Source organism: Pelobates fuscus, chromosome 4, assembly GCF_036172605.1.
Source record: "Pelobates fuscus isolate aPelFus1 chromosome 4, aPelFus1.pri, whole genome shotgun sequence".
In the NCBI taxonomy this organism is placed as follows: Eukaryota; Metazoa; Chordata; class Amphibia; order Anura; family Pelobatidae; genus Pelobates; species Pelobates fuscus.
In genome coordinates, this window is record NC_086320.1 from 315,572,369 (window position 1) to 315,597,348 (window position 24,980).

The following is a 24,980-nucleotide window of genomic DNA, read 5'->3' on the forward strand; positions in this document are numbered from 1 at the left end:
AAGTAGGTAAAGTAAATAAGGGAAATGTGATTTCAGGGAAAGGGAAGGGTGTAAGTATCTGACTTTTGGAAGTCTGGCAGGGATTCTCTTTTGGTGGTTTACCTTACCCAGAGCCCTACACTATCCGTAACCGTAACACCTTACCCTAACCCTACCCTAACACTGAATACTAACAATAACTCTCCATTACCTCTAAATCTAACCCTACCCCTAACACCATTGAAACCATCTACTTATTGCAGTACTGATATCGAAATAGAGTGGTATGTTGCTGCCATCTACTGGATTTTTGGATCACTTTCCTGTCTTACTGAATGAAGCATGCTTTCCAAGCCGATTACACTGTGATTGGTGCTGGGCAGCTGCATACAGCTCATCAGTCAGTTTGGGGCAATCAAAAATGACACTAGCTAATAGAGGTAAGACCTGTGTATCTATTGATACCTGGGTTTCCTGGTGTGAGCAAGGATTTAACCTTGGTCACATTTCATTTTCATCTATGGGGATATAAATCCCACATTTAAAGCGATGTATACAACGGGAGCACTGCATGCAGCTTATAAGTCAGTCTGTGGTGCCTAATTCTGACTCCAGCTGACAGAGGGGAGCGCCTGGTACTTGGGACACCCTAGTGTGAGCAGAGATTTAACCCTGCTCACACCAAAACTGCAGGCCATTCCATGCTGTCTTCTACAGAGTGGGCTTTAACATTGTTAGGATGGCATGGAATGTCCTGCAGTTTTGGTGGTGTTAAACGGCTGTATTCTAACAAAAATACAAATATCCAGATTTAAAGAATATGCATTCTTCCTATACGTTTTCCATTATTGAAGGTAAGCTATTGCAAAGTATAATATTATATATGTAAAGTGATATTTAAAATTGTTTTGTGTATTTGCCAGCATTCTACAGAATATTGTTTGGGTTGTCTTATCGCTGCTTGGCTATTTTTACTTACATTTTTCCAGTTCTATTTTTAATAATTAATTTTCTTACCAGGAGTGTCCCTTTAATGAAAGATGGTCTAGTTTGTTGTGGAGGTTTGTGATATGTTACTTCATCTGTCCAAATGCTAACTGGAAAACACAATCTGTTCTATATTCTAGACGAGGCATCCATGGAATGTTTCCTCTCCACTTGGCTGCCCTGAGTGGCTTCTCAGATTGCTGCAGAAAACTCCTATCTTCAGGTTAGTTTGTCACTTAGTCCACTGTCAATTACATCAAAGTACCTTTGCAGCAATTTATAGTGCGAAGAAGTTTGTTTTCACAAGATTTTAGTGAATTCAAGCTTTAAAGAATATTTTGATTTAACTGCTACTGCTAGTTTTGAGGTTTTCTATTTCCAACTAACTCAGATGATATAATATTGAGTCGTCTTCATGATATGCATAATCAGTGGTTTTGGTAAATATCACAAAATGTGTAATACTTTAAAAAGACACACAATATTGATAAAACCGTTGCGGTCGAAACATTGCAGTTCTACACTTTGGAAACCTGAATAAAAGGACAATGTCAAAACGGAGTGCTGAAATTCATTTTTATACTTTCCTGGATATATCCTAATTTGGGCGGAACAGGATTCCTTGCACCCATGTGTGATTGATAGATATTGTTCTTATTTTAGAATAATACTTTAAAGAGAAATGCCATATTAAATATATATTTTTAACATTCAAAATAAATATACAGAGTATTCATTTAAGCCTTGTGGTATTAAGATGAAAAAAGGTTTGGCACTTTAAATGTGGAGTGCTGCAATTGTGCTGTTAGTCAAGACCGCATGACCTCCTAATGATAACTGGTGTTCCCGTCTACTGTTTGGTAGCTCATGTGGTTCTATTTATTTACCAAAGCCCTTAATTATGATATCATTTAGCATTTTAAAAGTACACTTTGTTGAAATGACAGCATAAATATACAACTTTGAATCTGAACAAATAACATTTAACAGTTCTGCTTCACTGTCTACATGTTTCTGGCATGTGCAAGTGACACCAAATGTATAATCCGAATAATACACATTTTGCTTATATGATCAATGCATAATTAACCTATTCAGGAGCCTCACTCCACTATTTGGCATGAGTGGCAATGGAAAGCTCAAATAGCGTAGCTTGCAATGCTTCACTGAGAAAAATTCAACGTATTCACCAACTCCGAACATTAATGTTTTCCATTTTTGAAAGCCTTTCACTATAAGTTGCCTCTAGTGGCTGTTTGAATTAAAGCATTCCAACTAACACATGTAAGCATTGCCATTTTTCACAAATGACAATGCTTTTATTTGTCAGACTGATACAGCTATGATTTCCCAATTGTTTGTGGCCTTCCACCTTCCATGTTATTCTTGGTTTAAAGGAACACTATCATCACCTAAACAACTTTAGCTTAATGAAGCAGTTTTAGTGTATAGATCATGCCTCTTGGGTTTTACTGCTCAATTCACTGCCATTTAGGCGTTAAATCACTTTGTTTCTGTTTATGCAGCCCTTGCCACACCTCCCCTGGCTATGATTGACAGAGCCTGCATGAAAAAAAAACAACTTGTTTCACTTTCAATCAGACGTAATTTGAAACAATTGTATCTCTTGCTCTGTAAATTGAACTTTAATCACATAGAGGAGACTCTTGCAGGGTCTAGCAAGCCATTAACACAGCAGGGGATAAGAAAATGTAAATTAAACAGAACTTGCAATAAAGAAAGGATAAACTTTAGATGACTCTTTACAGGAAGTGTTTAGGATGGCTGTGCAAGTCACATGCAGGGAGATGTGACTAGGGTTCATAAACAACATGATTTAACTCCTAAACGGCTGAGAATTGAGCAGTGAGGCTGCAGGGCCATTATCTATACACCAAAACTGCTTCATTAAACTAAAGTTGTTTTGGTGACTATAGTTTTCCTTTAAGATGTGAGCAACTGTTTACCAAAATCCACAGAGTACTCATCCTAGCCCTGAATCTTTTGCTGATGTTTCATAAATTGACAGCACCAATTGCTTTGAAATGGAAAGTTTAATTCACTAATTTAGTCAAAATTGGCATTATCTAAAACCTTAAATTATGCTCCTATCTCGACATAGGGCTAAAGAAGTCTTCACCTTGTATTTCACCGTATTATTCTTTTGCAGGTTTTGACATAGATACTCCAGATGACTTTGGCAGGACCTGTCTTCATGCAGCTGCAGCTGGAGGGTATATATCAATAACTTTAAGTACACAGAGCAGTCAGTCATGCACTGTAACAATGATAGGGAAGATTATTAAAGGGACACTATACTCACCCAGACCACTTCAGCTCAATGAAGTGGTCTGGGTGCAATGTCCCTCAGGTTTTAACCCTTCACATGTAAACATAGTAGTTTCAGAGAAACTGCTATGTTTACATTAGGGGTTAAGCCAACCTCTAAAGGCGCATCTGCAATGCTGGATGCAAATTTCGCATCCATTGCGCAGAGCTCCCATAGGATAGCATTGAGAAATGCTTTCCTATTGACAGCTTGAATACGTGCGCGGCACTTGCCGCGCATGCACATTCCGCTCCACTTGGGAGCTGATGTCGGCAGAGGAAGGAGAGGTCACCGGCGCTGGAATATGGTAAGCTGCTGAGGGTGGGGGCACCCTCAGGGCACTATAGTGTCAGGAAAACAGCTTTGTTTTCCTGACACTCTAGTGATCCTTTAATATTGCTGTTGATATTACATTGTTTTGTGTGTGTTTTGGGTTTTACGCAATATGACACATATTAAAGGGACACTGAAACATGGTCCTAGTTGGAGTCAGGGTTCTTTTTGCTTTAGAATGAAACTTTGACCAATAGGGTATGTGACCACACAAACGTGCGTGTGTCTGTTCACCTCTTTATTTTTAGTTAAAAATTAGGGTATTTGCTGTTGCCATGTGAGATAAATTGCTTTGCAAGGTAAGTAACTTTTTTTGTGAGCAGGTACACAGAAGGTATATTTCTGCTTTAAAACAGTATTTAGTGGTAATATTTTTGTATCAAAAGGTTTACATATTGGAGCACAGATTTCCTTTGAACTTTATAAGCAGGAAACTACAGAACAATCCAGCAGTCAGTCAACACAAAGGAAACACACTTTCATATTCATACAAAAAACAAACAAACAATGAGTTGTATTTTAAGGGCTATAGGAATGTTTGTTGGTGTGTAAAATGCCTTTTGTTTCTGTTTGGTTTAGAATTTAGATGCTATCCCCTCCCTTAAATTGCAGGTGATCTCCCTGCAAAGTAGAAACTTGTTAACAAATGCCGCTCTGTACTTTAATTGTCCAGACTTACTTTTACATGTCTTTTCTCTTTATAGGAACCTGGAGTGTCTAAACTTGTTGTTAAACACAGGTGCAGACTTCAATAAAAAAGACAAGTTTGGAAGGTAACCTTTTTAATTTTGTAGTTATTTTTGTGATCGTTTTAATTAGATACTGAATTTTGAGATGTTAAAGTGTCATTTGCAAACCAAACAAAAAGATGTGCACTGGAAGGTTGTGATGTCATTCACAACTTGTCTGAAGCCTCTTTGGCCATATACTGTCAAACCTTTAATAGTGTTCCATGCTAGTAGCTCATGAACCTTAATGTTCACTGAAGTAAAATGTGATATCTCTGTGCGTTATTATCTGGTCCTTAAGGCCCTGCAACATTTATTATTTTGATTCTGGTGAAATTATTTGAAGAAGCTGTCAGTGACCCATGCAACTTAAATTGTAACACTTTTTTTTAATTGAATAAATCATTCATTGCTCACTTTGCAGAGGTGGAGGAAAAAAATATTGCCACTTATTCACTTTAGGGTTGCAGCAATCACGTTCTTTCTTTACCATATTACCTGCACATATATGACATAGTAGGAGTAGATTTCAAATGGTTTGAGAGCAGTCTACTTTTGGGTTCACGGTATTAGCACTCTCATTAGGGACTTAGGTTATATTGGTTATAGCAAAACATCTTGACCTTCAACAAGCAATGTATTGGATTATTAAACTTGTAGCTTTAGTTCTATACTATAAGGAAGAACAGTGTGTTATTTTTACTGATTGATACTGATATTTTGGTTTTCTTTTTTTTATTTCTATGAAGAACTCCGCTTCACTATGCTGCTGCCAACTGTAATTATCAGTGCCTGTTTGCACTTGTTGGATCAGGTGCTAGCGTAAATGACCTGGATGAGCGAGGTTGTTCACCATTGCACTACGCAGCTACTTCAGATACAGATGGCAAGTAAGTTGTATGGATATCCTTTGGTTAAAGGTTTTAGATGTGCAGACTAGTGCCAATTGTCAAACATCCTGATTTTTGCAATTTACTCAAACAATACTTAATTTCACTATGCTCAATGCCCATCCATCAAGTGGCACTAAACTTTGATTTTCTAAACTTTGATAGAAGCTAAAGTGCTTGGAATGTTATCTCCTGCCCATAGGCTGCTCCATAATGCAAGTTATTGTGCTGCACTGACCCAGGAAGCACCTCTAGTGACTGCCACTGAAGGTGACCCTAGGCATTAATATAAACACTGCCCTTTCTCCTTTTTACATGAAAGTGCCTGCGGGGACCATCTATACTTACCAGAACTACTACATTAAGCTGCAGTTGTTCTGGTGACTATAGTGTCCCTTTAAAGATTCTATGATACATTTGTTAATATGTGGGTAGACTGCTTAATCCTCTCATAAGGCAGCCGCTGCTGATGTGATGGTAACCTTTGTACAGTGTGTGCTAAGATCAACAGATACAAAGCCTTTTAGGATTCATAATGCCAGTGTGTATTTGTGTCTCTCCAGTGCAAGTTACACATACTTTCTGTATTTTAGATGTGCTGTTGTATAGGTTTTGCAGGTGCATTTTATGTACTTGATATATGGGAATCATGTGGGCATCAAGGTTGATTGTTATTGCGATATGGTTTTCTGGGGTGATAGGATATGCATTCCAATTGCACCTTTTAATATTGGTTATGTGTTGATGAGTGGGTGCATTTTGGTTATTGTGTGGGTCCTCTGTTTGGACTTTCTTCTAAAGCAAAACTTGTCGAGCCATGTCAAAATGATTTTATGCGTTCCACACAAACTGAAGTGCCTTGTTCAGAGATAAAGTTATAAACAGATGGATATATTGAGCTGATTAAGAAGTTTTATTTCCCCTTTGACTATAGTGTTGGTTATAGATTTGAACTATGCTGCCACCTAGTGGTATTGAATTTTACATGGAATTTCTGTTTACTCATTCAAATGTTTGACGCTTCGCATGGAGTGCAGCATATATTTGTTGCTGTCTAACACTCTTGTTAGAACAGAATTCACCCTCGTGTCAGTCTGTGCAGCAGCTGCTAGATACTCTGAGCCAGGTTTTTAGATCAAGCAATCTCCTCTGACAAAAAAATTGTCGTATTTTTTTCCCCTGTTTATTTTTTAGTGCATGGCTTATAGAAAAAACCATGGTCCTAGTTGTTAGGTGTACTGTGCTACATATCTGATGCACCTTTTCTGGCTTTGTATGTAGTTCCACCTCATTTATCATTGTTACTTTGTACTATTATGATCTGAAAATTTAACTAAAATTCTTCATATTATATGTCAATCTGGAAAATTGATACAGATGGATTTAAAAATGGCAGATCAATTATCAAAGAATAAATTAATCATGGATTGATTTATTTTTTGTAAATTATGCATTGGATATCAAAGCAATATAAACTCAGTAAAGTTGCGTAATCTATTTTTGAGAATGCCTAATGTAATCTGTATCATGGTGGTATTGTATAAAACCAGACTGACTTTCAAGCACTCTTTCAGGTCAGTATTTAAAGCATAACGTCAAATATTAATACTTATTCACACACTGTGTATGTGTGTCCCTTCTTCTGTTAGTATGTGGAGATAGTGTGACATTCTCCAGTACTTCAAATGGCCTGTTTGTGCATCCATGGCACAAGGCTGCTGTTCTAAAACCGTTTAGACAAATTCAGAAACTACTAATAGCAGTTAATGTAAATGAAAACTTAATTGAGAGCAAAAACAAAATTTTAAATTTTATATGTTCCGGCAAAGTTCTGTGAAAATACTGTAGTATAAAGCAAAGGCATAGTGACTGGGTAAACACTGACAAATAATATTCCTTCACTGCAATTTCAAATCATAATATTAATTAGAAACTATAGATTGTCATTTTATATACCGTATTCATCGGCGTATAACACGCACTTTTTCTCCCTAAGAATAGGGGGGAAATGAGGGGTGCGTGTTATACGCCGATATCCCATATTTACTTACCTGTCTTGAAGCGTGGGACGGCTTCACATCGCGCACCGCGGTACTGGAACTTAAATTTCAGGTTCCGGTTTCCGGCGGGACTGAAAGGAAGTCACTTCCTTTCAGTCCCGCCGGAACCTGAAATGTAAGTTCCAGTACCGCGGTGCGCGCTGTGAAGCCGTCCCACGCTTCAAGACAGGTAAGTAATTATGGGACAAGAGGGAAAGTGCATTAGGGGACACTATGGGAGGGGGGGTAGGGGACACTATGGGAGGGGGGCTAGGGGACACTATGGGAGGGGGGCTAGGGGACACTATGGGAGGGGGGCTAGGGGACACTATGGGAGGGGGGCTAGGGGACACTATGGGAGGGGGGCTAGGGGACACTATGGGAGGGGGGCTAGGGGACACTATGGGAGGGGGGCTAGGGGACACTATGGGAGGGGGGCTAGGGGACACTATGGGAGGGGGGCTAGGGGACACTATGGGAGGGGGGCTAGGGGACACTATGGGAGGGGGGCTAGGGGACACTATGGGAGGGGGGCTAGGGGACACTATGGGAGGGGGGCTAGGGGACACTATGGGAGGGGGGCTAGGGGACACTATGGGAGGGGGGCTAGGGGACACTATGGGAGGGGGGCTAGGGGACACTATGGGAGGGGGGCTAGGGGACACTATGGGAGGGGGGCTAGGGGACACTATGGGAGGGGGGCTAGGGGACACTATGGGAGGGGGGCTAGGGGACACTATGGGAGGGGGGCTAGGGGACACTATGGGAGGGGGGCTAGGGGACACTATGGGAGGGGGGCTAGGGGACACTATGGGAGGGGGGCTAGGGGACACTATGGGAGGGGGGCTAGGGGACACTATGGGAGGGGGGCTAGGGGACACTATGGGAGGGGGGCTAGGGGACACTATGGGAGGGGGGCTAGGGGACACTATGGGAGGGGGGCTAGGGGACACTATGGGAGGGGGGCTAGGGGACACTATGGGAGGGGGGCTAGGGGACACTATGGGAGGGGGGCTAGGGGACACTATGGGAGGGGGGCTAGGGGACACTATGGGAGGGGGGTTAGGGGACACTATGGGAGGGGGGCTAGGGGACACTATGGGAGGGGGGCTAGGGGACACTATGGGAGGGGGGCTAGGGGACACTATGGGAGGGGGGCTAGGGGACACTATGGGAGGGGGGCTAGGGGACACTATGGGAGGGGGGCTAGGGGACACTATGGGAGGGGGGCTAGGGGACACTATGGGAGGGGGGCTAGGGGACACTATGGGAGGGGGGCTAGGGGACACTATGGGAGGGGACACTATGGGAGGGGACACTATGGGAGGGGACACTATGGGAGGGGACACTATGGGAGGGGACACTATGGGAGGGGACACTATGGGAGGGGACACTATGGGAGGGGACACTATGGGAGGGGACACTATGGGAGGGGACACTATGGGAGGGGACACTATGGGAGGGGACACTATGGGAGGGGACCTAGGGGACACTATGGGAGGGGGGCTAGGGGACACTATGGGAGGGGGGCTAGGGGACACTATGGGAGGGGGGCTAGGGGACACTATGGGAGGGGGGCTAGGGGACACTATGGGAGGGGGGCTAGGGGACACTATGGGAGGGGGGCTAGGGGACACTATGGGAGGGGGGCTAGGGGACACTATGGGAGGGGGGCTAGGGGACACTATGGGAGGGGGGCTAGGGGACACTATGGGAGGGGGGCTAGGGGACACTATGGGAGGGGGGCTAGGGGACACTATGGGAGGGGGGCTAGGGGACACTATGGGAGGGGGGCTAGGGGACACTATGGGAGGGGGGCTAGGGGACACTATGGGAGGGGGGCTAGGGGACACTATGGGAGGGGGGCTAGGGGACACTATGGGAGGGGGGCTAGGGGACACTATGGGAGGGGGGCTAGGGGACACTATGGGAGGGGGGCTAGGGGACACTATGGGAGGGGGGCTAGGGGACACTATGGGAGGGGGGCTAGGGGACACTATGGGAGGGGGGCTAGGGGACACTATGGGAGGGGGGCTAGGGGACACTATGGGAGGGGGGCTAGGGGACACTATGGGAGGGGGGCTAGGGGACACTATGGGAGGGGGGCTAGGGGACACTATGGGAGGGGGGCTAGGGGACACTATGGGAGGGGGGCTAGGGGACACTATGGGAGGGGGGCTAGGGGACACTATGGGAGGGGGGCTAGGGGACACTATGGGAGGGGGGCTAGGGGACACTATGGGAGGGGGGCTAGGGGACACTATGGGAGGGGGGCTAGGGGACACTATGGGAGGGGGGCTAGGGGACACTATGGGAGGGGGGCTAGGGGACACTATGGGAGGGGGGCTAGGGGACACTATGGGAGGGGGGCTAGGGGACACTATGGGAGGGGGGCTAGGGGACACTATGGGAGGGGGGCTAGGGGACACTATGGGAGGGGGGCTAGGGGACACTATGGGAGGGGGGCTAGGGGACACTATGGGAGGGGGGCTAGGGGACACTATGGGAGGGGGGCTAGGGGACACTATGGGAGGGGGGCTAGGGGACACTATGGGAGGGGGGGGGCTAGGGGACACTATGGGAGGGGGGGGGCTAGGGGACACTATGGGAGGGGGGGGGCTAGGGGACACTATGGGAGGGGGGGGGCTAGGGGACACTATGGGAGGGGGGGGCTAGGGGACACTATGGGAGGGGGGCTAGGGGACACTATGGGAGGGGGGCTAGGGGACACTATGGGAGGGGGGCTAGGGGACACTATGGGAGGGGGGCTAGGGGACACTATGGGAGGGGGGCTAGGGGACACTATGGGAGGGGGGCTAGGGGACACTATGGGAGGGGGGCTAGGGGACACTATGGGAGGGGGGCTAGGGGACACTATGGGAGGGGGGCTAGGGGACACTATGGGAGGGGGGCTAGGGGACACTATGGGAGGGGGGCTAGGGGACACTATGGGAGGGGGGCTAGGGGACACTATGGGAGGGGGGCTAGGGGACACTATGGGAGGGGGGCTAGGGGACACTATGGGAGGGGGGCTAGGGGACACTATGGGAGGGGGGCTAGGGGACACTATGGGAGGGGGGCTAGGGGACACTATGGGAGGGGGGCTAGGGGACACTATGGGAGGGGGGCTAGGGGACACTATGGGAGGGGGGCTAGGGGACACTATGGGAGGGGGGCTAGGGGACACTATGGGAGGGGGGCTAGGGGACACTATGGGAGGGGGGCTAGGGGACACTATGGGAGGGGGGCTAGGGGACACTATGGGAGGGGGGCTAGGGGACACTATGGGAGGGGGGCTAGGGGACACTATGGGAGGGGGGCTAGGGGACACTATGGGAGGGGGGCTAGGGGACACTATGGGAGGGGGGCTAGGGGACACTATGGGAGGGGGGCTAGGGGACACTATGGGAGGGGGGCTAGGGGACACTATGGGAGGGGGGCTAGGGGACACTATGGGAGGGGGGCTAGGGGACACTATGGGAGGGGGGCTAGGGGACACTATGGGAGGGGGGCTAGGGGACACTATGGGAGGGGGGCTAGGGGACACTATGGGAGGGGGGCTAGGGGACACTATGGGAGGGGGGCTAGGGGACACTATGGGAGGGGGGCTAGGGGACACTATGGGAGGGGGGCTAGGGGACACTATGGGAGGGGGGCTAGGGGACACTATGGGAGGGGGGCTAGGGGACACTATGGGAGGGGGGCTAGGGGACACTATGGGAGGGGGGCTAGGGGACACTATGGGAGGGGGGCTAGGGGACACTATGGGAGGGGGGCTAGGGGACACTATGGGAGGGGGGCTAGGGGACACTATGGGAGGGGGGCTAGGGGACACTATGGGAGGGGGGCTAGGGGACACTATGGGAGGGGGGCTAGGGGACACTATGGGAGGGGGGCTAGGGGACACTATGGGAGGGGGGCTAGGGGACACTATGGGAGGGGGGCTAGGGGACACTATGGGAGGGGGGCTAGGGGACACTATGGGAGGGGGGCTAGGGGACACTATGGGAGGGGGGCTAGGGGACACTATGGGAGGGGGGCTAGGGGACACTATGGGAGGGGGGCTAGGGGACACTATGGGAGGGGGGCTAGGGGACACTATGGGAGGGGGGCTAGGGGACACTATGGGAGGGGGGCTAGGGGACACTATGGGAGGGGGGCTAGGGGACACTATGGGAGGGGGGCTAGGGGACACTATGGGAGGGGGGCTAGGGGACACTATGGGAGGGGGGCTAGGGGACACTATGGGAGGGGGGCTAGGGGACACTATGGGAGGGGGGCTAGGGGACACTATGGGAGGGGGGCTAGGGGACACTATGGGAGGGGGGCTAGGGGACACTATGGGAGGGGGGCTAGGGGACACTATGGGAGGGGGGCTAGGGGACACTATGGGAGGGGGGCTAGGGGACACTATGGGAGGGGGGCTAGGGGACACTATGGGAGGGGGGCTAGGGGACACTATGGGAGGGGGGCTAGGGGACACTATGGGAGGGGGGCTAGGGGACACTATGGGAGGGGGGCTAGGGGACACTATGGGAGGGGGGCTAGGGGACACTATGGGAGGGGGGCTAGGGGACACTATGGGAGGGGGGCTAGGGGACACTATGGGAGGGGGGCTAGGGGACACTATGGGAGGGGGGCTAGGGGACACTATGGGAGGGGGGCTAGGGGACACTATGGGAGGGGGGCTAGGGGACACTATGGGAGGGGGGCTAGGGGACACTATGGGAGGGGGGCTAGGGGACACTATGGGAGGGGGGCTAGGGGACACTATGGGAGGGGGGCTAGGGGACACTATGGGAGGGGGGCTAGGGGACACTATGGGAGGGGGGCTAGGGGACACTATGGGAGGGGGGCTAGGGGACACTATGGGAGGGGGGCTAGGGGACACTATGGGAGGGGGGCTAGGGGACACTATGGGAGGGGGGCTAGGGGACACTATGGGAGGGGGGCTAGGGGACACTATGGGAGGGGGGCTAGGGGACACTATGGGAGGGGGGCTAGGGGACACTATGGGAGGGGGGCTAGGGGACACTATGGGAGGGGGGCTAGGGGACACTATGGGAGGGGGGCTAGGGGACACTATGGGAGGGGGGCTAGGGGACACTATGGGAGGGGGGCTAGGGGACACTATGGGAGGGGGGCTAGGGGACACTATGGGAGGGGGGCTAGGGGACACTATGGGAGGGGGGCTAGGGGACACTATGGGAGGGGGGCTAGGGGACACTATGGGAGGGGGGCTAGGGGACACTATGGGAGGGGGGCTAGGGGACACTATGGGAGGGGGGCTAGGGGACACTATGGGAGGGGGGCTAGGGGACACTATGGGAGGGGGGCTAGGGGACACTATGGGAGGGGGGCTAGGGGACACTATGGGAGGGGGGCTAGGGGACACTATGGGAGGGGGGCTAGGGGACACTATGGGAGGGGGGCTAGGGGACACTATGGGAGGGGGGCTAGGGGACACTATGGGAGGGGGGCTAGGGGACACTACGGGAGGGGGGCTAGGGGACACTACTATGGGAGGGGTGGGAATTTCCTTCTGAAAATGAGGTGCGTGTTATACGCCGATAAATACGGTACTTTTGTATTTGAATTTGTAATTTTCAACAAATGACTGATTAGCAGAATTTTATTTTCCAACAGGTGCCTGGAATATTTACTCAGAAATGATGCAAACCCAGGGATCAGGGATAGACACGGCTACAATGCAGTTCATTATGCTGCTGCCTATGGTCACCGGTTGTGTCTCGAACTGGTAAGAATTTTGTGGATGAGTGCTGTCAGTTTATGTTGTATTATTTAGTAAATGCATGCATGTTGACACCTAAAATGTAAGTTCTCTTAGAGTAGTAAGTTTAGTCATTTAGCCTTAAGGAAGTATCCCTTTTTTTTTTTTTTTTTCGTTTTTACATATCTTTTTAACAAGACTTTTTCCATTATTTTCCCAAAATTTCTGTACATTTTTACTAGTGAGATAGAAGTCATACACATATTGCAGGTTATTGTGAAACTGTTGTTTAAACAGCTTGGTACAGTTCCTTGAGTGTATTTGTATATAGTTGAGACCATTTATAATGTATTTTGTTTATAATTCCAATTCCAATCTGCATAAAGTGTGATAGTCTGTAAGCATGGCAAATAGCGGACGCTTTTCAAAATCTGGAAATATTGAAGGGGGATGCTGCACAAAAGTGCTGCTGAAGGGAAACTATCATTGCTATCCAGATGTAGATAGATATGAAGGAACAGTGGGTCATGTGAAAGTTACTCATCAGCTCTGTGTTTGTTTGTTTTTGTTTTTTTTGCTGAAGTGCTTTGTGTGTCTGGAGTCTGCCATATTTGTTAAACAGTTTGTGCCTATTTCTTTTATAACTAGATGCTAACACGACTGCCATTTCAATTAGCTCCATATAGCTAACAGAAGTGGAAGATGCGCTGTGCTAGAGCACATCTGCATTTTCATGTGTGTGTGTCAAAGAACACATGCAGAAAGAAATACAGCATGGAGTATGAGGCGAAAACCTATTGAATGCATTTCAGTTGTACTGCTACACATTGTTTCTTAAATGGTGTGTATACATACATCTGCGGCCCATATACACACAGCTAGAGAGTAAAGGGAATAATTAAACTACAACAACTAAAAAAAAAAAAAAATTTACAAAAATGTTTATATGGATACTTATGTACAAAGATTTTAATTACAGTGTATATATATACACACATATGATGCATACAGAAAGATAGAATTAGCTTCCTGTTTTGTAGCATAGTGAGAAAGGTATGTTCCATGATTTTTTTTTTTTTTTTTTTAATATCATGGCAAACCTAAACCATAGAAGCTCATTCTTACAGAATAACCCCCCCCCCCTCCCTATCAAAGTCCCATAAAACTCCTGTCTTCTGACAAGCCAATTATCAACCTGCATAACTTTTATCCCTTATAGATGTCTGCACCCTCTTTCCTAACACAATTAGAGGAACCACTGTCCCTCACTGTCTTATCTTCTAACTTGACTTCCTTCCCACACACTCACTCATTGATATTGGGCTTCCTGTTTTATTTTAAAACTTACCTCTGCTAGATTGTAAGCTTATTGAAGAAGGGTCTTCAGTAACCTCTTGTTTCATGTTCTAGTTAGTTTTTAATAATCTTGTTTAAATGTACCCACATTCAAACTGTAAAGCACTGCAGGATATGTTGTAACTGTACTATATAAATAACAGTCACAAATATGCAGAGCTACATTCAGCCATAGCAATCACTCTGAAAGCTTTTTGTTTTTCAAATTGTTCCTTTAACTTTGATAGCAAGTAAATACTCTTGATTAGTCTGTGAGTGAAACATTAAACCTACATTAAAACATAATTTTGAACAAGAAAAAAGTATCTTATTACTGTGACTGATTTCTAAACACGTATATTGTAGATTAAAAGTACATTACTGTGAATATTATTGCTGTGTGGTGCTCTGTTGTGTCAGACACCAACAATATTGAACTCTTAGAAAAGAGAGAGAGGGATTTTAGCCCAAAATAGGGACTGTACCTCCTAAATAAGGGCAGTAGCTGTGCAATCAAATTCCTCCAGGTGTTCCAGCATACTTGTGTGTTTTCTAAATTTGATTCTCTTAAAATGTGTTCATTTTGTGCTTTTTCCAGATATCCTGTTTTTTTCTCTCTAATATGAGAACAAATAGTGACATGCAGATTAAACCTGTAGAATGGTGCTGTGAAGTAGCCCAAGCATGGTTTCTTTTTATTCTTATCTATATTTATACTCTTGTCTTTCTTTCTTTTCTCTTTTCTCTTTTTTGGTTATAGATTTCAAGAGAAACCCCTCTCGATGTTGTAAGTCGCTTCACTTTCACGTTTCAAGAAATTTACTTTGTATTCAAATTTGTAGGTTTTGCAAGTTTTACACTGATACATATAATAAGGTGTGAGTTGGCAATAAAACCAGATGACTGGTAGCTGGGTATTTGCAGGGCTTGGCTCAGGACAGAAACGGAAACTCCAGCTTAGGACCTTCTGACTCTCCATCAGTAGTGGAGGTGGGGAGTGGCACCCGGCAGACCCCAGATAAGAACTGACATGTTCTAAAATGGTTTGATTTCTTACAATGAAGGGCACCAGGGCACTCCTGGCCCCATAACCATTACATCACACTGTAGTGGTTGTGGTTCTTGGGATTTCCCTTTAAACATTGTAAATATCGTTAAACAGTCAATTTAAAAATTCCTCGTTTTTACCTCTATCAATAAATTAATTCCTTATATTTTTTGCCTTGGCAATTGTGCTGAAGGTAAGCTATTAACTATTAAGTAAAAAGTAAAAAAAATAGCATTGTGAATTGTCTATGAGCATCAATGTGCCTTGTGTTATTTTATGGACAGGCATATCTTCAAGTTCAAATAATCATCATGTGGAGCTTAGGTGTAATGTTAATACCATTTTAGAATCCATCCGCTAGAAATTATTCCATTAAACCAATGCACAGATGTGTAAATATTATATGTGTATATGTAGGGAATCCTTAAGATTGTTTATTTTGTTAGACTGATTTTAGACTGATTAGCTCTTTGAGTGCTCTACTTTAACTCATGTTTTGTATGTTCAAGCTAAGGAGGTTATATCAGCCCCACCATTTGTGTATGTGGAAAGGTATCTTGCACATTGTCATTATTTATTTGTGCGTTGTTTTGTATATTGGTACTATGTGTTAATGGTTTTATTTGAGCATGTCACTTTCTGTATTTATATGTCCTCAAAACTTTTCATTACAGCTCATGGAAACTTCAGGTACTGACATGCTAAATGATGCAGATACCCGGGCACCAATAAGTCCATTGCACCTCGCTGTAAGTAGTTTATAACGTTTTTGTTTTGTTTTCTCTGAAGTAAATGTGTGTTAGAAAGGGCCATACAATGTGGTAGAGAATTGTATATCTTCTGTTTTCGCCTGGTTGATATCTGCATTTGTTGCTGTTGTAAATTTGTATGTAGAAAGAGTTATTCCTAAATATATCTGGTTTACAGGTTTCATCTAAAAATGAGCATCTCTCTAATTGAACAGCACTGAGAAAGTTTCACATTCTGACACCTAGAACACAATATCTGAGAACAGCAATGAGGGAAGCTCATAGAATACCATGTACCTTAGCAGAGCTATTTAAAGTGGTAGTCTGCGGGCCGAATGTTGATCTATGAATACTAAACATAGAAAACTGGTCTTAGATCTCTTAACTAGAGAGATAATCTTACTGATCCCTACACAGGTTCCACTACTTGTAAAAGTGCTCTAAAGAACAATACATCTTGTTAAACTATTGGAAGAATTTGTATAAATATTTTTAATATTCTAATGCTTTTAGTGCTTTATATATTAAAGAGGCAAATAAAAATAACATTCCTTAATTCCCAGTCAAATTATTGTTTAGTGGATCTGTGGTCTCTAGATGATATTTTATCATTCCTTTAAAACTTTAAACACTTTTTTTTTTTTTTTTTTTTTTTTTTAAATCAGGCTTATCATGGGCATCATCAAGCACTAGAGGTTCTGGTACAGTCTTTACTTGACCTTGATGTAAGGAACAGTACAGGAAGAACGCCTCTGGACCTCGCTGCTTTCAAAGGGCACGTTGAATGTGTTGATGTTCTGATCAACCAAGGAGCATCAATATTGGTAAAGGATTACGTAGTGAAAAGAACACCTATTCATTCTGCAGGTACAGTAAATTTAGATTGTACTTTTTTTTAAAAGAACTGTTGGATGGAAGAATTGCAGAAGTAAAGCATGGGGCTTGTGTAGTATGAATTCTAGCACTATGTTCAATCTGAATGTTGTTCGTTTAATAACATTTTTTGTTCTCACAGATTCAATCTCTTGCTGCTTTATAGTTTAACAAAGAAAGTATGAATTTAGTGTGCTGTTTCAGCTTTTATGATCTGATTGTGCCACTTTGCATTCTCAATATTTTGGGGGGCTATTAGAAGTGTGTGTATAAATATATAATATGCAGTATGTAATACCTTTTGTATGAGACTAACACAATACTTAAGACAAGCTTTCAAGCATTTTCCTCTCTTTCTCAGGTCTGAAGCAATACTAATCAATATGATAGAGTTCAACAATTGATGTTGTTAAAGAAGGGGAGGGGGAGCAAGTGGGGTGTCATAAATAGCAGATGATGTGCCTGAGAGTGAAAGGTGCACTTTTGTTGAGTATAACCAGAACAAGTAAATAAACAGAGGGGAGTCAATAAGCTAATAAAAAAAAAACAGCAGGGCATACAAATATACAGCTGTATATATGTGTATACATAAATTGTTTAAATATAGGTACAGCAGGAGTATTGAAAAATAAATATCTAAGATACAAAGTTTCCGTAGTGTGTTAGAAATCCAGAATCTACATTAAGTCCTTCATTTCTGGTGTTGAAATGTGTGATCATTTTCATCTCAAATGTCTTCCATTCGTGATAGTCTTTATAATTCCCTTTAGGAACTTTAGTCTTTAGGTTTTTGATGGCGTGGTCAGTCTTAGTGTAGTGAGGACCAATAATTTAATGTCTAAGTAGGTTCATTCTCTGATGTTTCTTAAGTCCAGTCTCTCCAATGTAGCAAGCTTTGTAACACACTATCTTATACACCACGTTTGCAGATGTGCACGAATATGATCCCTAAATGTTGTTGTGATTTTTTTAATTTATTTTTTTGTAATTGTGTCTGGATGTGCTTTTGCCGCTTATATGTTGAGAGTTGTAGATCTTATCTTGTTTGGTGTGATTGGAATAGAAGCTGAAATTGTGGAGGTAGCTGTACCTTTATGTGGGTTTTCTGTACATGAATAAGGAATGCCATTGGAGACCCTTTATTGTGCAGTCCAGGAAGCTCACACTGTAATCTAAGTAGTTCATTTTGAGGTTTATTGATGGGTGAAATTAAAGAGACACTATAGTCACCAGAACAACTACAGCTTATTGTATTTGTTCTGATGCGTTGAATCATTCCCTTTAGACTTTTTGCAATAAACACTGTATTTTTTAGAGAAAAGGCAGTGTTTACATTACAGCCTAGGGATACCTTCACTGGCCACTCCTCATATGGCTACTAGAGGTGCTTCCTGTGGTAGTGTTGCACAGTGTGCAGCACTGCCATTCAATGTCTCCACCCTTTGGATGGAGACACTGAACTTTCCTTATAAAGATGCATGGATTCAATACATCTCTATGAGGAGATGCTGATTGGCAAGGGCTGTGTGTGGCTTGTGCCGGCTCTGCCCCAATCTGCCTCCTTGACCGTCTCAGCCAATCATATGCTTTCCTATGGGAAAGCATTGTTACTAGCTCAGATCATCACTATTCATAATGTCAGCCAAGAATGCAGATCAGGGGCAAAGTCAGCAGCAGTAGACTGAAATACAAGTAAGATGTTACTGTGTTTAGGGGGGCTAGATGGTGTTTTTAACACTATAGGGTCAGTAATACATGTTTGTGTTCCTAACCCTGTAGTGTTCCTTTAAGGGATCGACCAATATTGTTTTTTTGTTTTGTTTTTTAGGAACGATACCAATAATCTGGGAACTTTCAGGCCATTAGCTTACTGATATTCTGTACATTTACCATTTTTATAAAAAGAGAATTTCTACACAAATATTTGTTTGTAGTAGATGCAGTGAGTATTTGTGTAGTGGATGCAATGTGTTTGTGTAGTGGATGCGGTGTGTGTGTGTGTGTGTGTAAATATGTGCGGTAGGAACACTTCCTGCCCCTCCCCTTACCTGTCTCTTAGTACCCCTCCCCATTCACCTTAATGTTCCTCTCCCTTCTACCCCAGTGTTCCTTTTCCCTCCCCTCCCCTGTACCTTAGTGCCCTCCCTTAATGTTAGTCTCTCCCTCCCCTAGTGTTTTTTCCCCACCCTCCCCTGTCTCATAGGGTTCTTTCCCCCTCTCCCCCAGTGTTCTTTCTCCCTCCCCGTGTTCTTTCCCCCCTCTCCCCCAGTATTCTTTCCCCCCTCTCCCCCAGTATTCTTTCTCCACCCCCTCCCGTGTTCTTTCCTTCCCTCCCCCGTGTTCTTTCCTTCCCTCCCCCGTGTTCTTTCCTTCCCTCCCCCGTGTTCTTTCCTTCCCTCCCCCGTGTTCTTTCCTTCCCTCCCCCGTGTTCTTTCCTTCCCTCCCCCGTGTTCTTTCCTTCCCTCCCCCGTGTTCTTTCCTTCCCTCCCCCGTGTTCTTTCCTTCCCTCCCCCGTGTTCTTTCCTTCCCTCCCCCGTGTTCTTTCCTTCCCTCCCCCGTGTTCTTTCCTTCCCTCCCCCGTGTTCTTTCCTTCCCTCCCCCGTGTTCTTTCCTTCCCTCCCCCGTGTTCTTTCCTTCCCTCCCCCGTGTTCTTTCCTTCCCTCCCCCGTGTTCTTTCCTTCCCTCCCCCGTGTTCTTTCCTTCCCTCCCCCGTGTTCTTTCCTTCCCTCCCCCGTGTTCTTTCCTTCCCTCCCCCGTGTTCTTTCCTTCCCTCCCCCGTGTTCTTTCCTTCCCTCCCCCGTGTTCTTTCCTTCCCTCCCCCGTGTTCTTTCCTTCCCTCCCCCGTGTTCTTTCCTTCCCTCCCCCGTGTTCTTTCCTTCCCTCCCCCGTGTTCTTTCCTTCCCTCCCCCGTGTTCTTTCCTTCCCTCCCCCGTGTTCTTTCCTTCCCTCCCCCGTGTTCTTTCCTTCCCTCCCCCGTGTTCTTTCCTTCCCTCCCCCGTGTTCTTTCCTTCCCTCCCCCGTGTTCTTTCCTTCCCTCCCCCGTGTTCTTTCCTTCCCTCCCCCGTGTTCTTTCCTTCCCTCCCCCGTGTTCTTTCCTTCCCTCCCCCGTGTTCTTTCCTTCCCTCCCCCGTGTTCTTTCCTTCCCTCCCCCGTGTTCTTTCCTTCCCTCCCCCGTGTTCTTTCCTTCCCTCCCCCGTGTTCTTTCCTTCCCTCCCCCGTGTTCTTTCCTTCCCTCCCCCGTGTTCTTTCCTTCCCTCCCCCGTGTTCTTTCCTTCCCTCCCCCGTGTTCTTTCCTTCCCTCCCCCGTGTTCTTTCCTTCCCTCCCCCGTGTTCTTTCCTTCCCACCCCCGTGTTCTTTCCTTCTCCACCCCCGTGTTCTTTCCTTCTCCACCCCCTCCCTCATCCCATAGTGTTCTTTCCTTCTTCCTCCCCCACCCTCATCCCATAGTGTTCTTTCCTTCTTCCTCCCCCACCCTCCACTGTCTCATAATGTTCCTTGCCCTGTCGTGCCTCCCACGGTATAGTAACTTATGTTTCCTGTTCCTGGCTGGACTGACAGGAAGTGCTCTCTGTGAGTACTTCCTTTCAGTCAGGCTGGGTACAGGAAACATAATTTCCTGTACCGCGGTGCGCACTGCTCCGCTCAGCCACGCTACACAGAGTGCCTAGTAGGAGGGAGCACTGTGCTCCCTCCTCCTGCCGTTGACGCTATTTCAGCCGGGCGCCCTAAGGCGGCCGCTTGTGCCGCCTTATGGACGCGTCTGCCCACCTTATTACCGGTGATTATCAGGCAATCCCGATAATGTTGGAAAAACTGATAATCGGGCGATCCCTAGTTCCTTTAACCCCTTAAGAACACATGACATGTGTGACCTGTCATGATTCCCTTTTATTCCAGAGTTTGGTCCTTAAGGGGTTAATCAAATGACTTATGGAAGTCTATAAGGCTTTCTTCTCATTCTGTCCATATTATGGAAATATCATTGATGTAACCATAATATGTATATGGTTTGTGGGACTGTGTACATAAGAATCTGCTGTCTAGGTCAGCCATGAAAAGATTAGCGTATTGTGTTGACATTTTTGTGCCCATCGCTGTCCCTGTCACATGTTTTACTTTTATTAAAACTGAAATAGTAAATAAGCGTTGTTAGTTCAATAAAAAAAAGGTATCATTGCTTCAATAAAATTTGTATTTTATACAATATAGCACTTTTTTTAAATTTTATTTTTATTATTGAACATTTACTTTTAGCTAACTGATATCATGCTTTGGGTGCCTTTTGGCACTGCGTACATGTTCCAAGCATTTTAAAAGTCAATATTTCATGCACTTTAGATCTGTATAGGATATTCCAGCCACTCCTATTGTCATCAGTGAACCTTAACAACATTTTACGGTTGTCTGCAGATTGCAAGACCATATTTTCTCCTTCCACCCCCAAACATCTCCGTACTTTTCTAGCTGCTTTTTTATCTTGTATTGCTACAAAGGCTATTATGAAGGTCTTTATAAACGCTCCACATAAAGTATCCGCAGCAGAATTATGTTTTTATAGGCACAGCTTTACATTAACATGGGTGCCCAGAATCCACTTAGTTGTCATCTCTTGTAAGAGGGTTTGCTGCCCTAAATACACAGATGATTATTTTTATTCTGAAAGTATTGACACTGACATGTTTAGTGTAGATTGCCAGATATCCAGATTATGATCACCATATTTGATATGTTCTATTTAGCATAATTTTTTTCTTCTGTAGCCATTAATGGTCATTCAGAGTGTTTGAGGCTCCTCATCGGTAATACAGATGTACAAGCAGCAGTGGATATTCATGACGGAAATGGACAGTAAGTACTTGTTTTACGTCCTTGCTGCTTTCCTAGAGAACATATTGTTCTTAATTAGTGTCAGTTTGTGCTATATATAGATCAGAATATGAAATGGAAATGTTAAAAATATTCAGCTAAAATATTACAAAATTCCATCTACTTTGACACAGCATTTGGTAGAAGAATTATTGCGTATGAAGACTTGTGTGAAGACCTCAATCTTTGGCATCTCATAACAAAAATAACTGTTTCAGTGTTTAAAGAAACATTATAGGGACAGGAACACAAACCTGTAATCCTGACCCTATAGTTTTTAATCCACCATTTAGGTGACTTCCCCCCTCCTTTTACCCCCTTAGAAAATGTTAACTCTCCTTATTTTCAACGCGGCGTGGGTTCACCGACGCTGGCCCCACCACGATCTGCCTCCTTGGTACTTGGGAGCAATGTAAAAGGCAGTGTTTGCATGAAAATGCCTGAAGACATTGATTATTCTCACCAGAACTACATTACTCTGTAGTTGTTCTGGTGACTATAGTGTCCCTTTAAACTGTGTATAGGATAAGCAAAGACTACTAACTTTTTTATTTTATTTTTTTATATTGAACATGCACTGCATTAAGAGAAAAAAATACTATAAACATGCACTTGTCAATCATATCTAGCAGTTCAACAGACTGTTATATATGGGCTTATGTCAGCTGACTGGACCCTCATACCTGCAAAGGAAAATTACACTCCTGCAAGTCTGTGGTATCTGCCCTACAGCCTATCTCTGCTATTCAACTTGGATGGACTTAGTAGTCATAATGCTCAGGTGTAAATTCTGCCTTATCAAGGAGACTGAAGAGTGAGGCACACTAGAATTATCCAACATTTTTACTGGTAGAGGATCAGACGGCTTCCTATAATTTCATATATGTACGATGAAACCTTGCAGCACAGAAATAACTATTTTCTGATACAAAAATATAAAATAATGTAACCAGCGACATGTAGCTTGTTATTGGTTTCCAATAATGTCCTGGATGTTATAACCCAACTGATTTTCTCAGTCTCTGACCAGTAAAACTGAATTACTCTAAGATATCACAGATTGAGCTCTGTCCACTGATCCATGTTGCTTAACAGGGATTTTGACATTTTAATCTAAAACACCCACATTTGCAAGATTTCATAGCAGCATTCACAAACAACGGCTAGGGTGGAAGAGGCATTCTCTGACTCATTGTGAGATGTAATCTATGCAGGCTCTAGATCAGTCTTGCACTGTCATGCGTCACATAAAGATGCACAGCGCTTCCCTTTGCATTGGTACAGTGCATCTTTATAAGGAGATGCTGATTGCTGCACTTGCTCAGAAGGTCCCTTAATGCTTCTCTGTGAAGAAGCATTGGATTGGCTGATAATATTCCTGATTGATCTCAGTCAGAAGCAGAGAGATGTGCGTAATTCTTCCCACATATCTAAATCACTAGGCACAAACTTCTGAAATACATGTGTGTATTTCTTGTGTATTCATATGGTCCTGGCTAATCATTTCATAGGATTGTGCTTGTAGTAATGCACCATGGTCAAATACTGACATGAAGGTCTATTTAAATATATTATACTTTTAAAATTTTTTTTAATATATTTTCAGCCATTTAACTTTTTATGCGTTAACAGGAAAGATAATGCAGTTTCATTAGCACTTATTGCACTTATCAATATTTTCATTTGAGTTTTTGGCACGTGCTTAAGAGAAATTGGCTGTAATTTATATGTCTGGATCCAGGATCCGCAATGCACGCCCATTCACTAGTTAAGTGCTTTGCTGGAAGTTGGCCATAAGGGAATTACTTTACTGACTGATGTGCTTTCCGGTAAAACCTGTGTCTCTTCCTTCTCTCTCCCTTTTATCGTTCAGGACTCCGTTGATGCTTTCTGTTCTGAATGGACATACGGAGTGCGTTTATTCCTTGCTCAACAAAGGAGCCAATGTAGATGCCAAAGATAAATGGGGAAGGACTGCTTTGCACAGAGGGGTAAGAAGGTTTTTGTAACCTTTATTTAAACAAGGTTGTATCTGAATACGTTTTTATATAAATGCTGTCTTGGTATTTACATATTAGATATTGTCCAAACTTAAGTATATTTTAATGTCTACTAACATTATGTTGATATAAATGTGATGGGGCATTTTCATATGGAAATCTTTGGCAGTTCGTGTTCATGTGTGCAGCTGGGTTTTCTTTTTTTACCGTATTCATGTATGTAATTTAGGGTTAAACATAAGATTTCTGGTCATAATTAACCAGAAATGTCATATTTTATTTTGTAATGCACCACTTAAAACGGAGCAGCCTTTGAGTTGCCCCTTGACATATTACTTTAGCAAAATGGTGGTTTTCTTTTAATTTTGCAGGCACTTTTGTGATTGCAATCTACCATACCAGTATAACATAGCTCTATCAGAGAACTAAACTTAAATATGCCTACTGATCGGACAATAAGTGAATTGGAACAGAAACTCGGTCTATCTGCCGGCTAGTTAAATACCAGTCAAAACAATCCTGGAGCTATAGAGTTAAAGGGGAAGCAAACAACTTGTCAAGTATTCCTTATTTTAGATTCATAACCTGTTTTTGCCAAAAGGGATTCTTACAAAGACAAGCGACTAAGTACTAAGGAGAGATTTACAATTAAAACATATGAGAAAAAGCATAGAAACATTCCCATAAGTTTATAATTCTGTATTTTTGGCCCTGCACAAAGTACTTTATTGCCTTGATTTAATATTTTGTGGATGAACGTTTAAAATTATATTAAATCTGAAAATCTTTTTCAAAATATTAAATTATTTGAAAAGCTTATCCAAAATTATTAATCAGGGCCTTAGTCAGACGGCATGCAAGATTTCAAAGAACATAATGTGGTTTGTTGCGCTGCCATGTATTTTGTAAGGGTTCTGGTGAGGTAGAATCGTGGTCACATTTGTTGTGTGCAATCTGTTTTATCTGTCTAGTGACCATAATGAAGTGGTTAAGTTTTAAGGAGATTTTTTTTTTCCTGTCTTAATGGAATACTGGAAGCGGTGGATAGCCATTTCCCCATTCCTTTCTGGAAGAAGTGACTCATGCTTCACT

General features: G+C 44.4%; 1 protein-coding gene across 2 annotated transcripts in view; it reads left to right on the top strand.

The window, feature by feature from the left end:
- ANKRD28 (ankyrin repeat domain 28) overlaps positions 1-24,980 on the top strand; it is a 138,354-nt gene that overhangs the window by 88,310 nt on the left and 25,064 nt on the right. For both annotated transcript variants that reach the window (XM_063452321.1, XM_063452320.1), the window contains exons 11-20: positions 1,107-1,189; positions 3,137-3,200; positions 4,333-4,401; positions 5,106-5,246; positions 12,932-13,043; positions 15,112-15,138; positions 16,074-16,148; positions 16,814-17,015; positions 21,783-21,870; positions 23,762-23,879. In XM_063452321.1, coding sequence (XP_063308391.1) covers positions 1,107-1,189; positions 3,137-3,200; positions 4,333-4,401; positions 5,106-5,246; positions 12,932-13,043; positions 15,112-15,138; positions 16,074-16,148; positions 16,814-17,015; positions 21,783-21,870; positions 23,762-23,879 — 979 coding nt within the window. The remainder of the gene's footprint in view (positions 1-1,106; positions 1,190-3,136; positions 3,201-4,332; positions 4,402-5,105; positions 5,247-12,931; positions 13,044-15,111; positions 15,139-16,073; positions 16,149-16,813; positions 17,016-21,782; positions 21,871-23,761; positions 23,880-24,980) is intronic.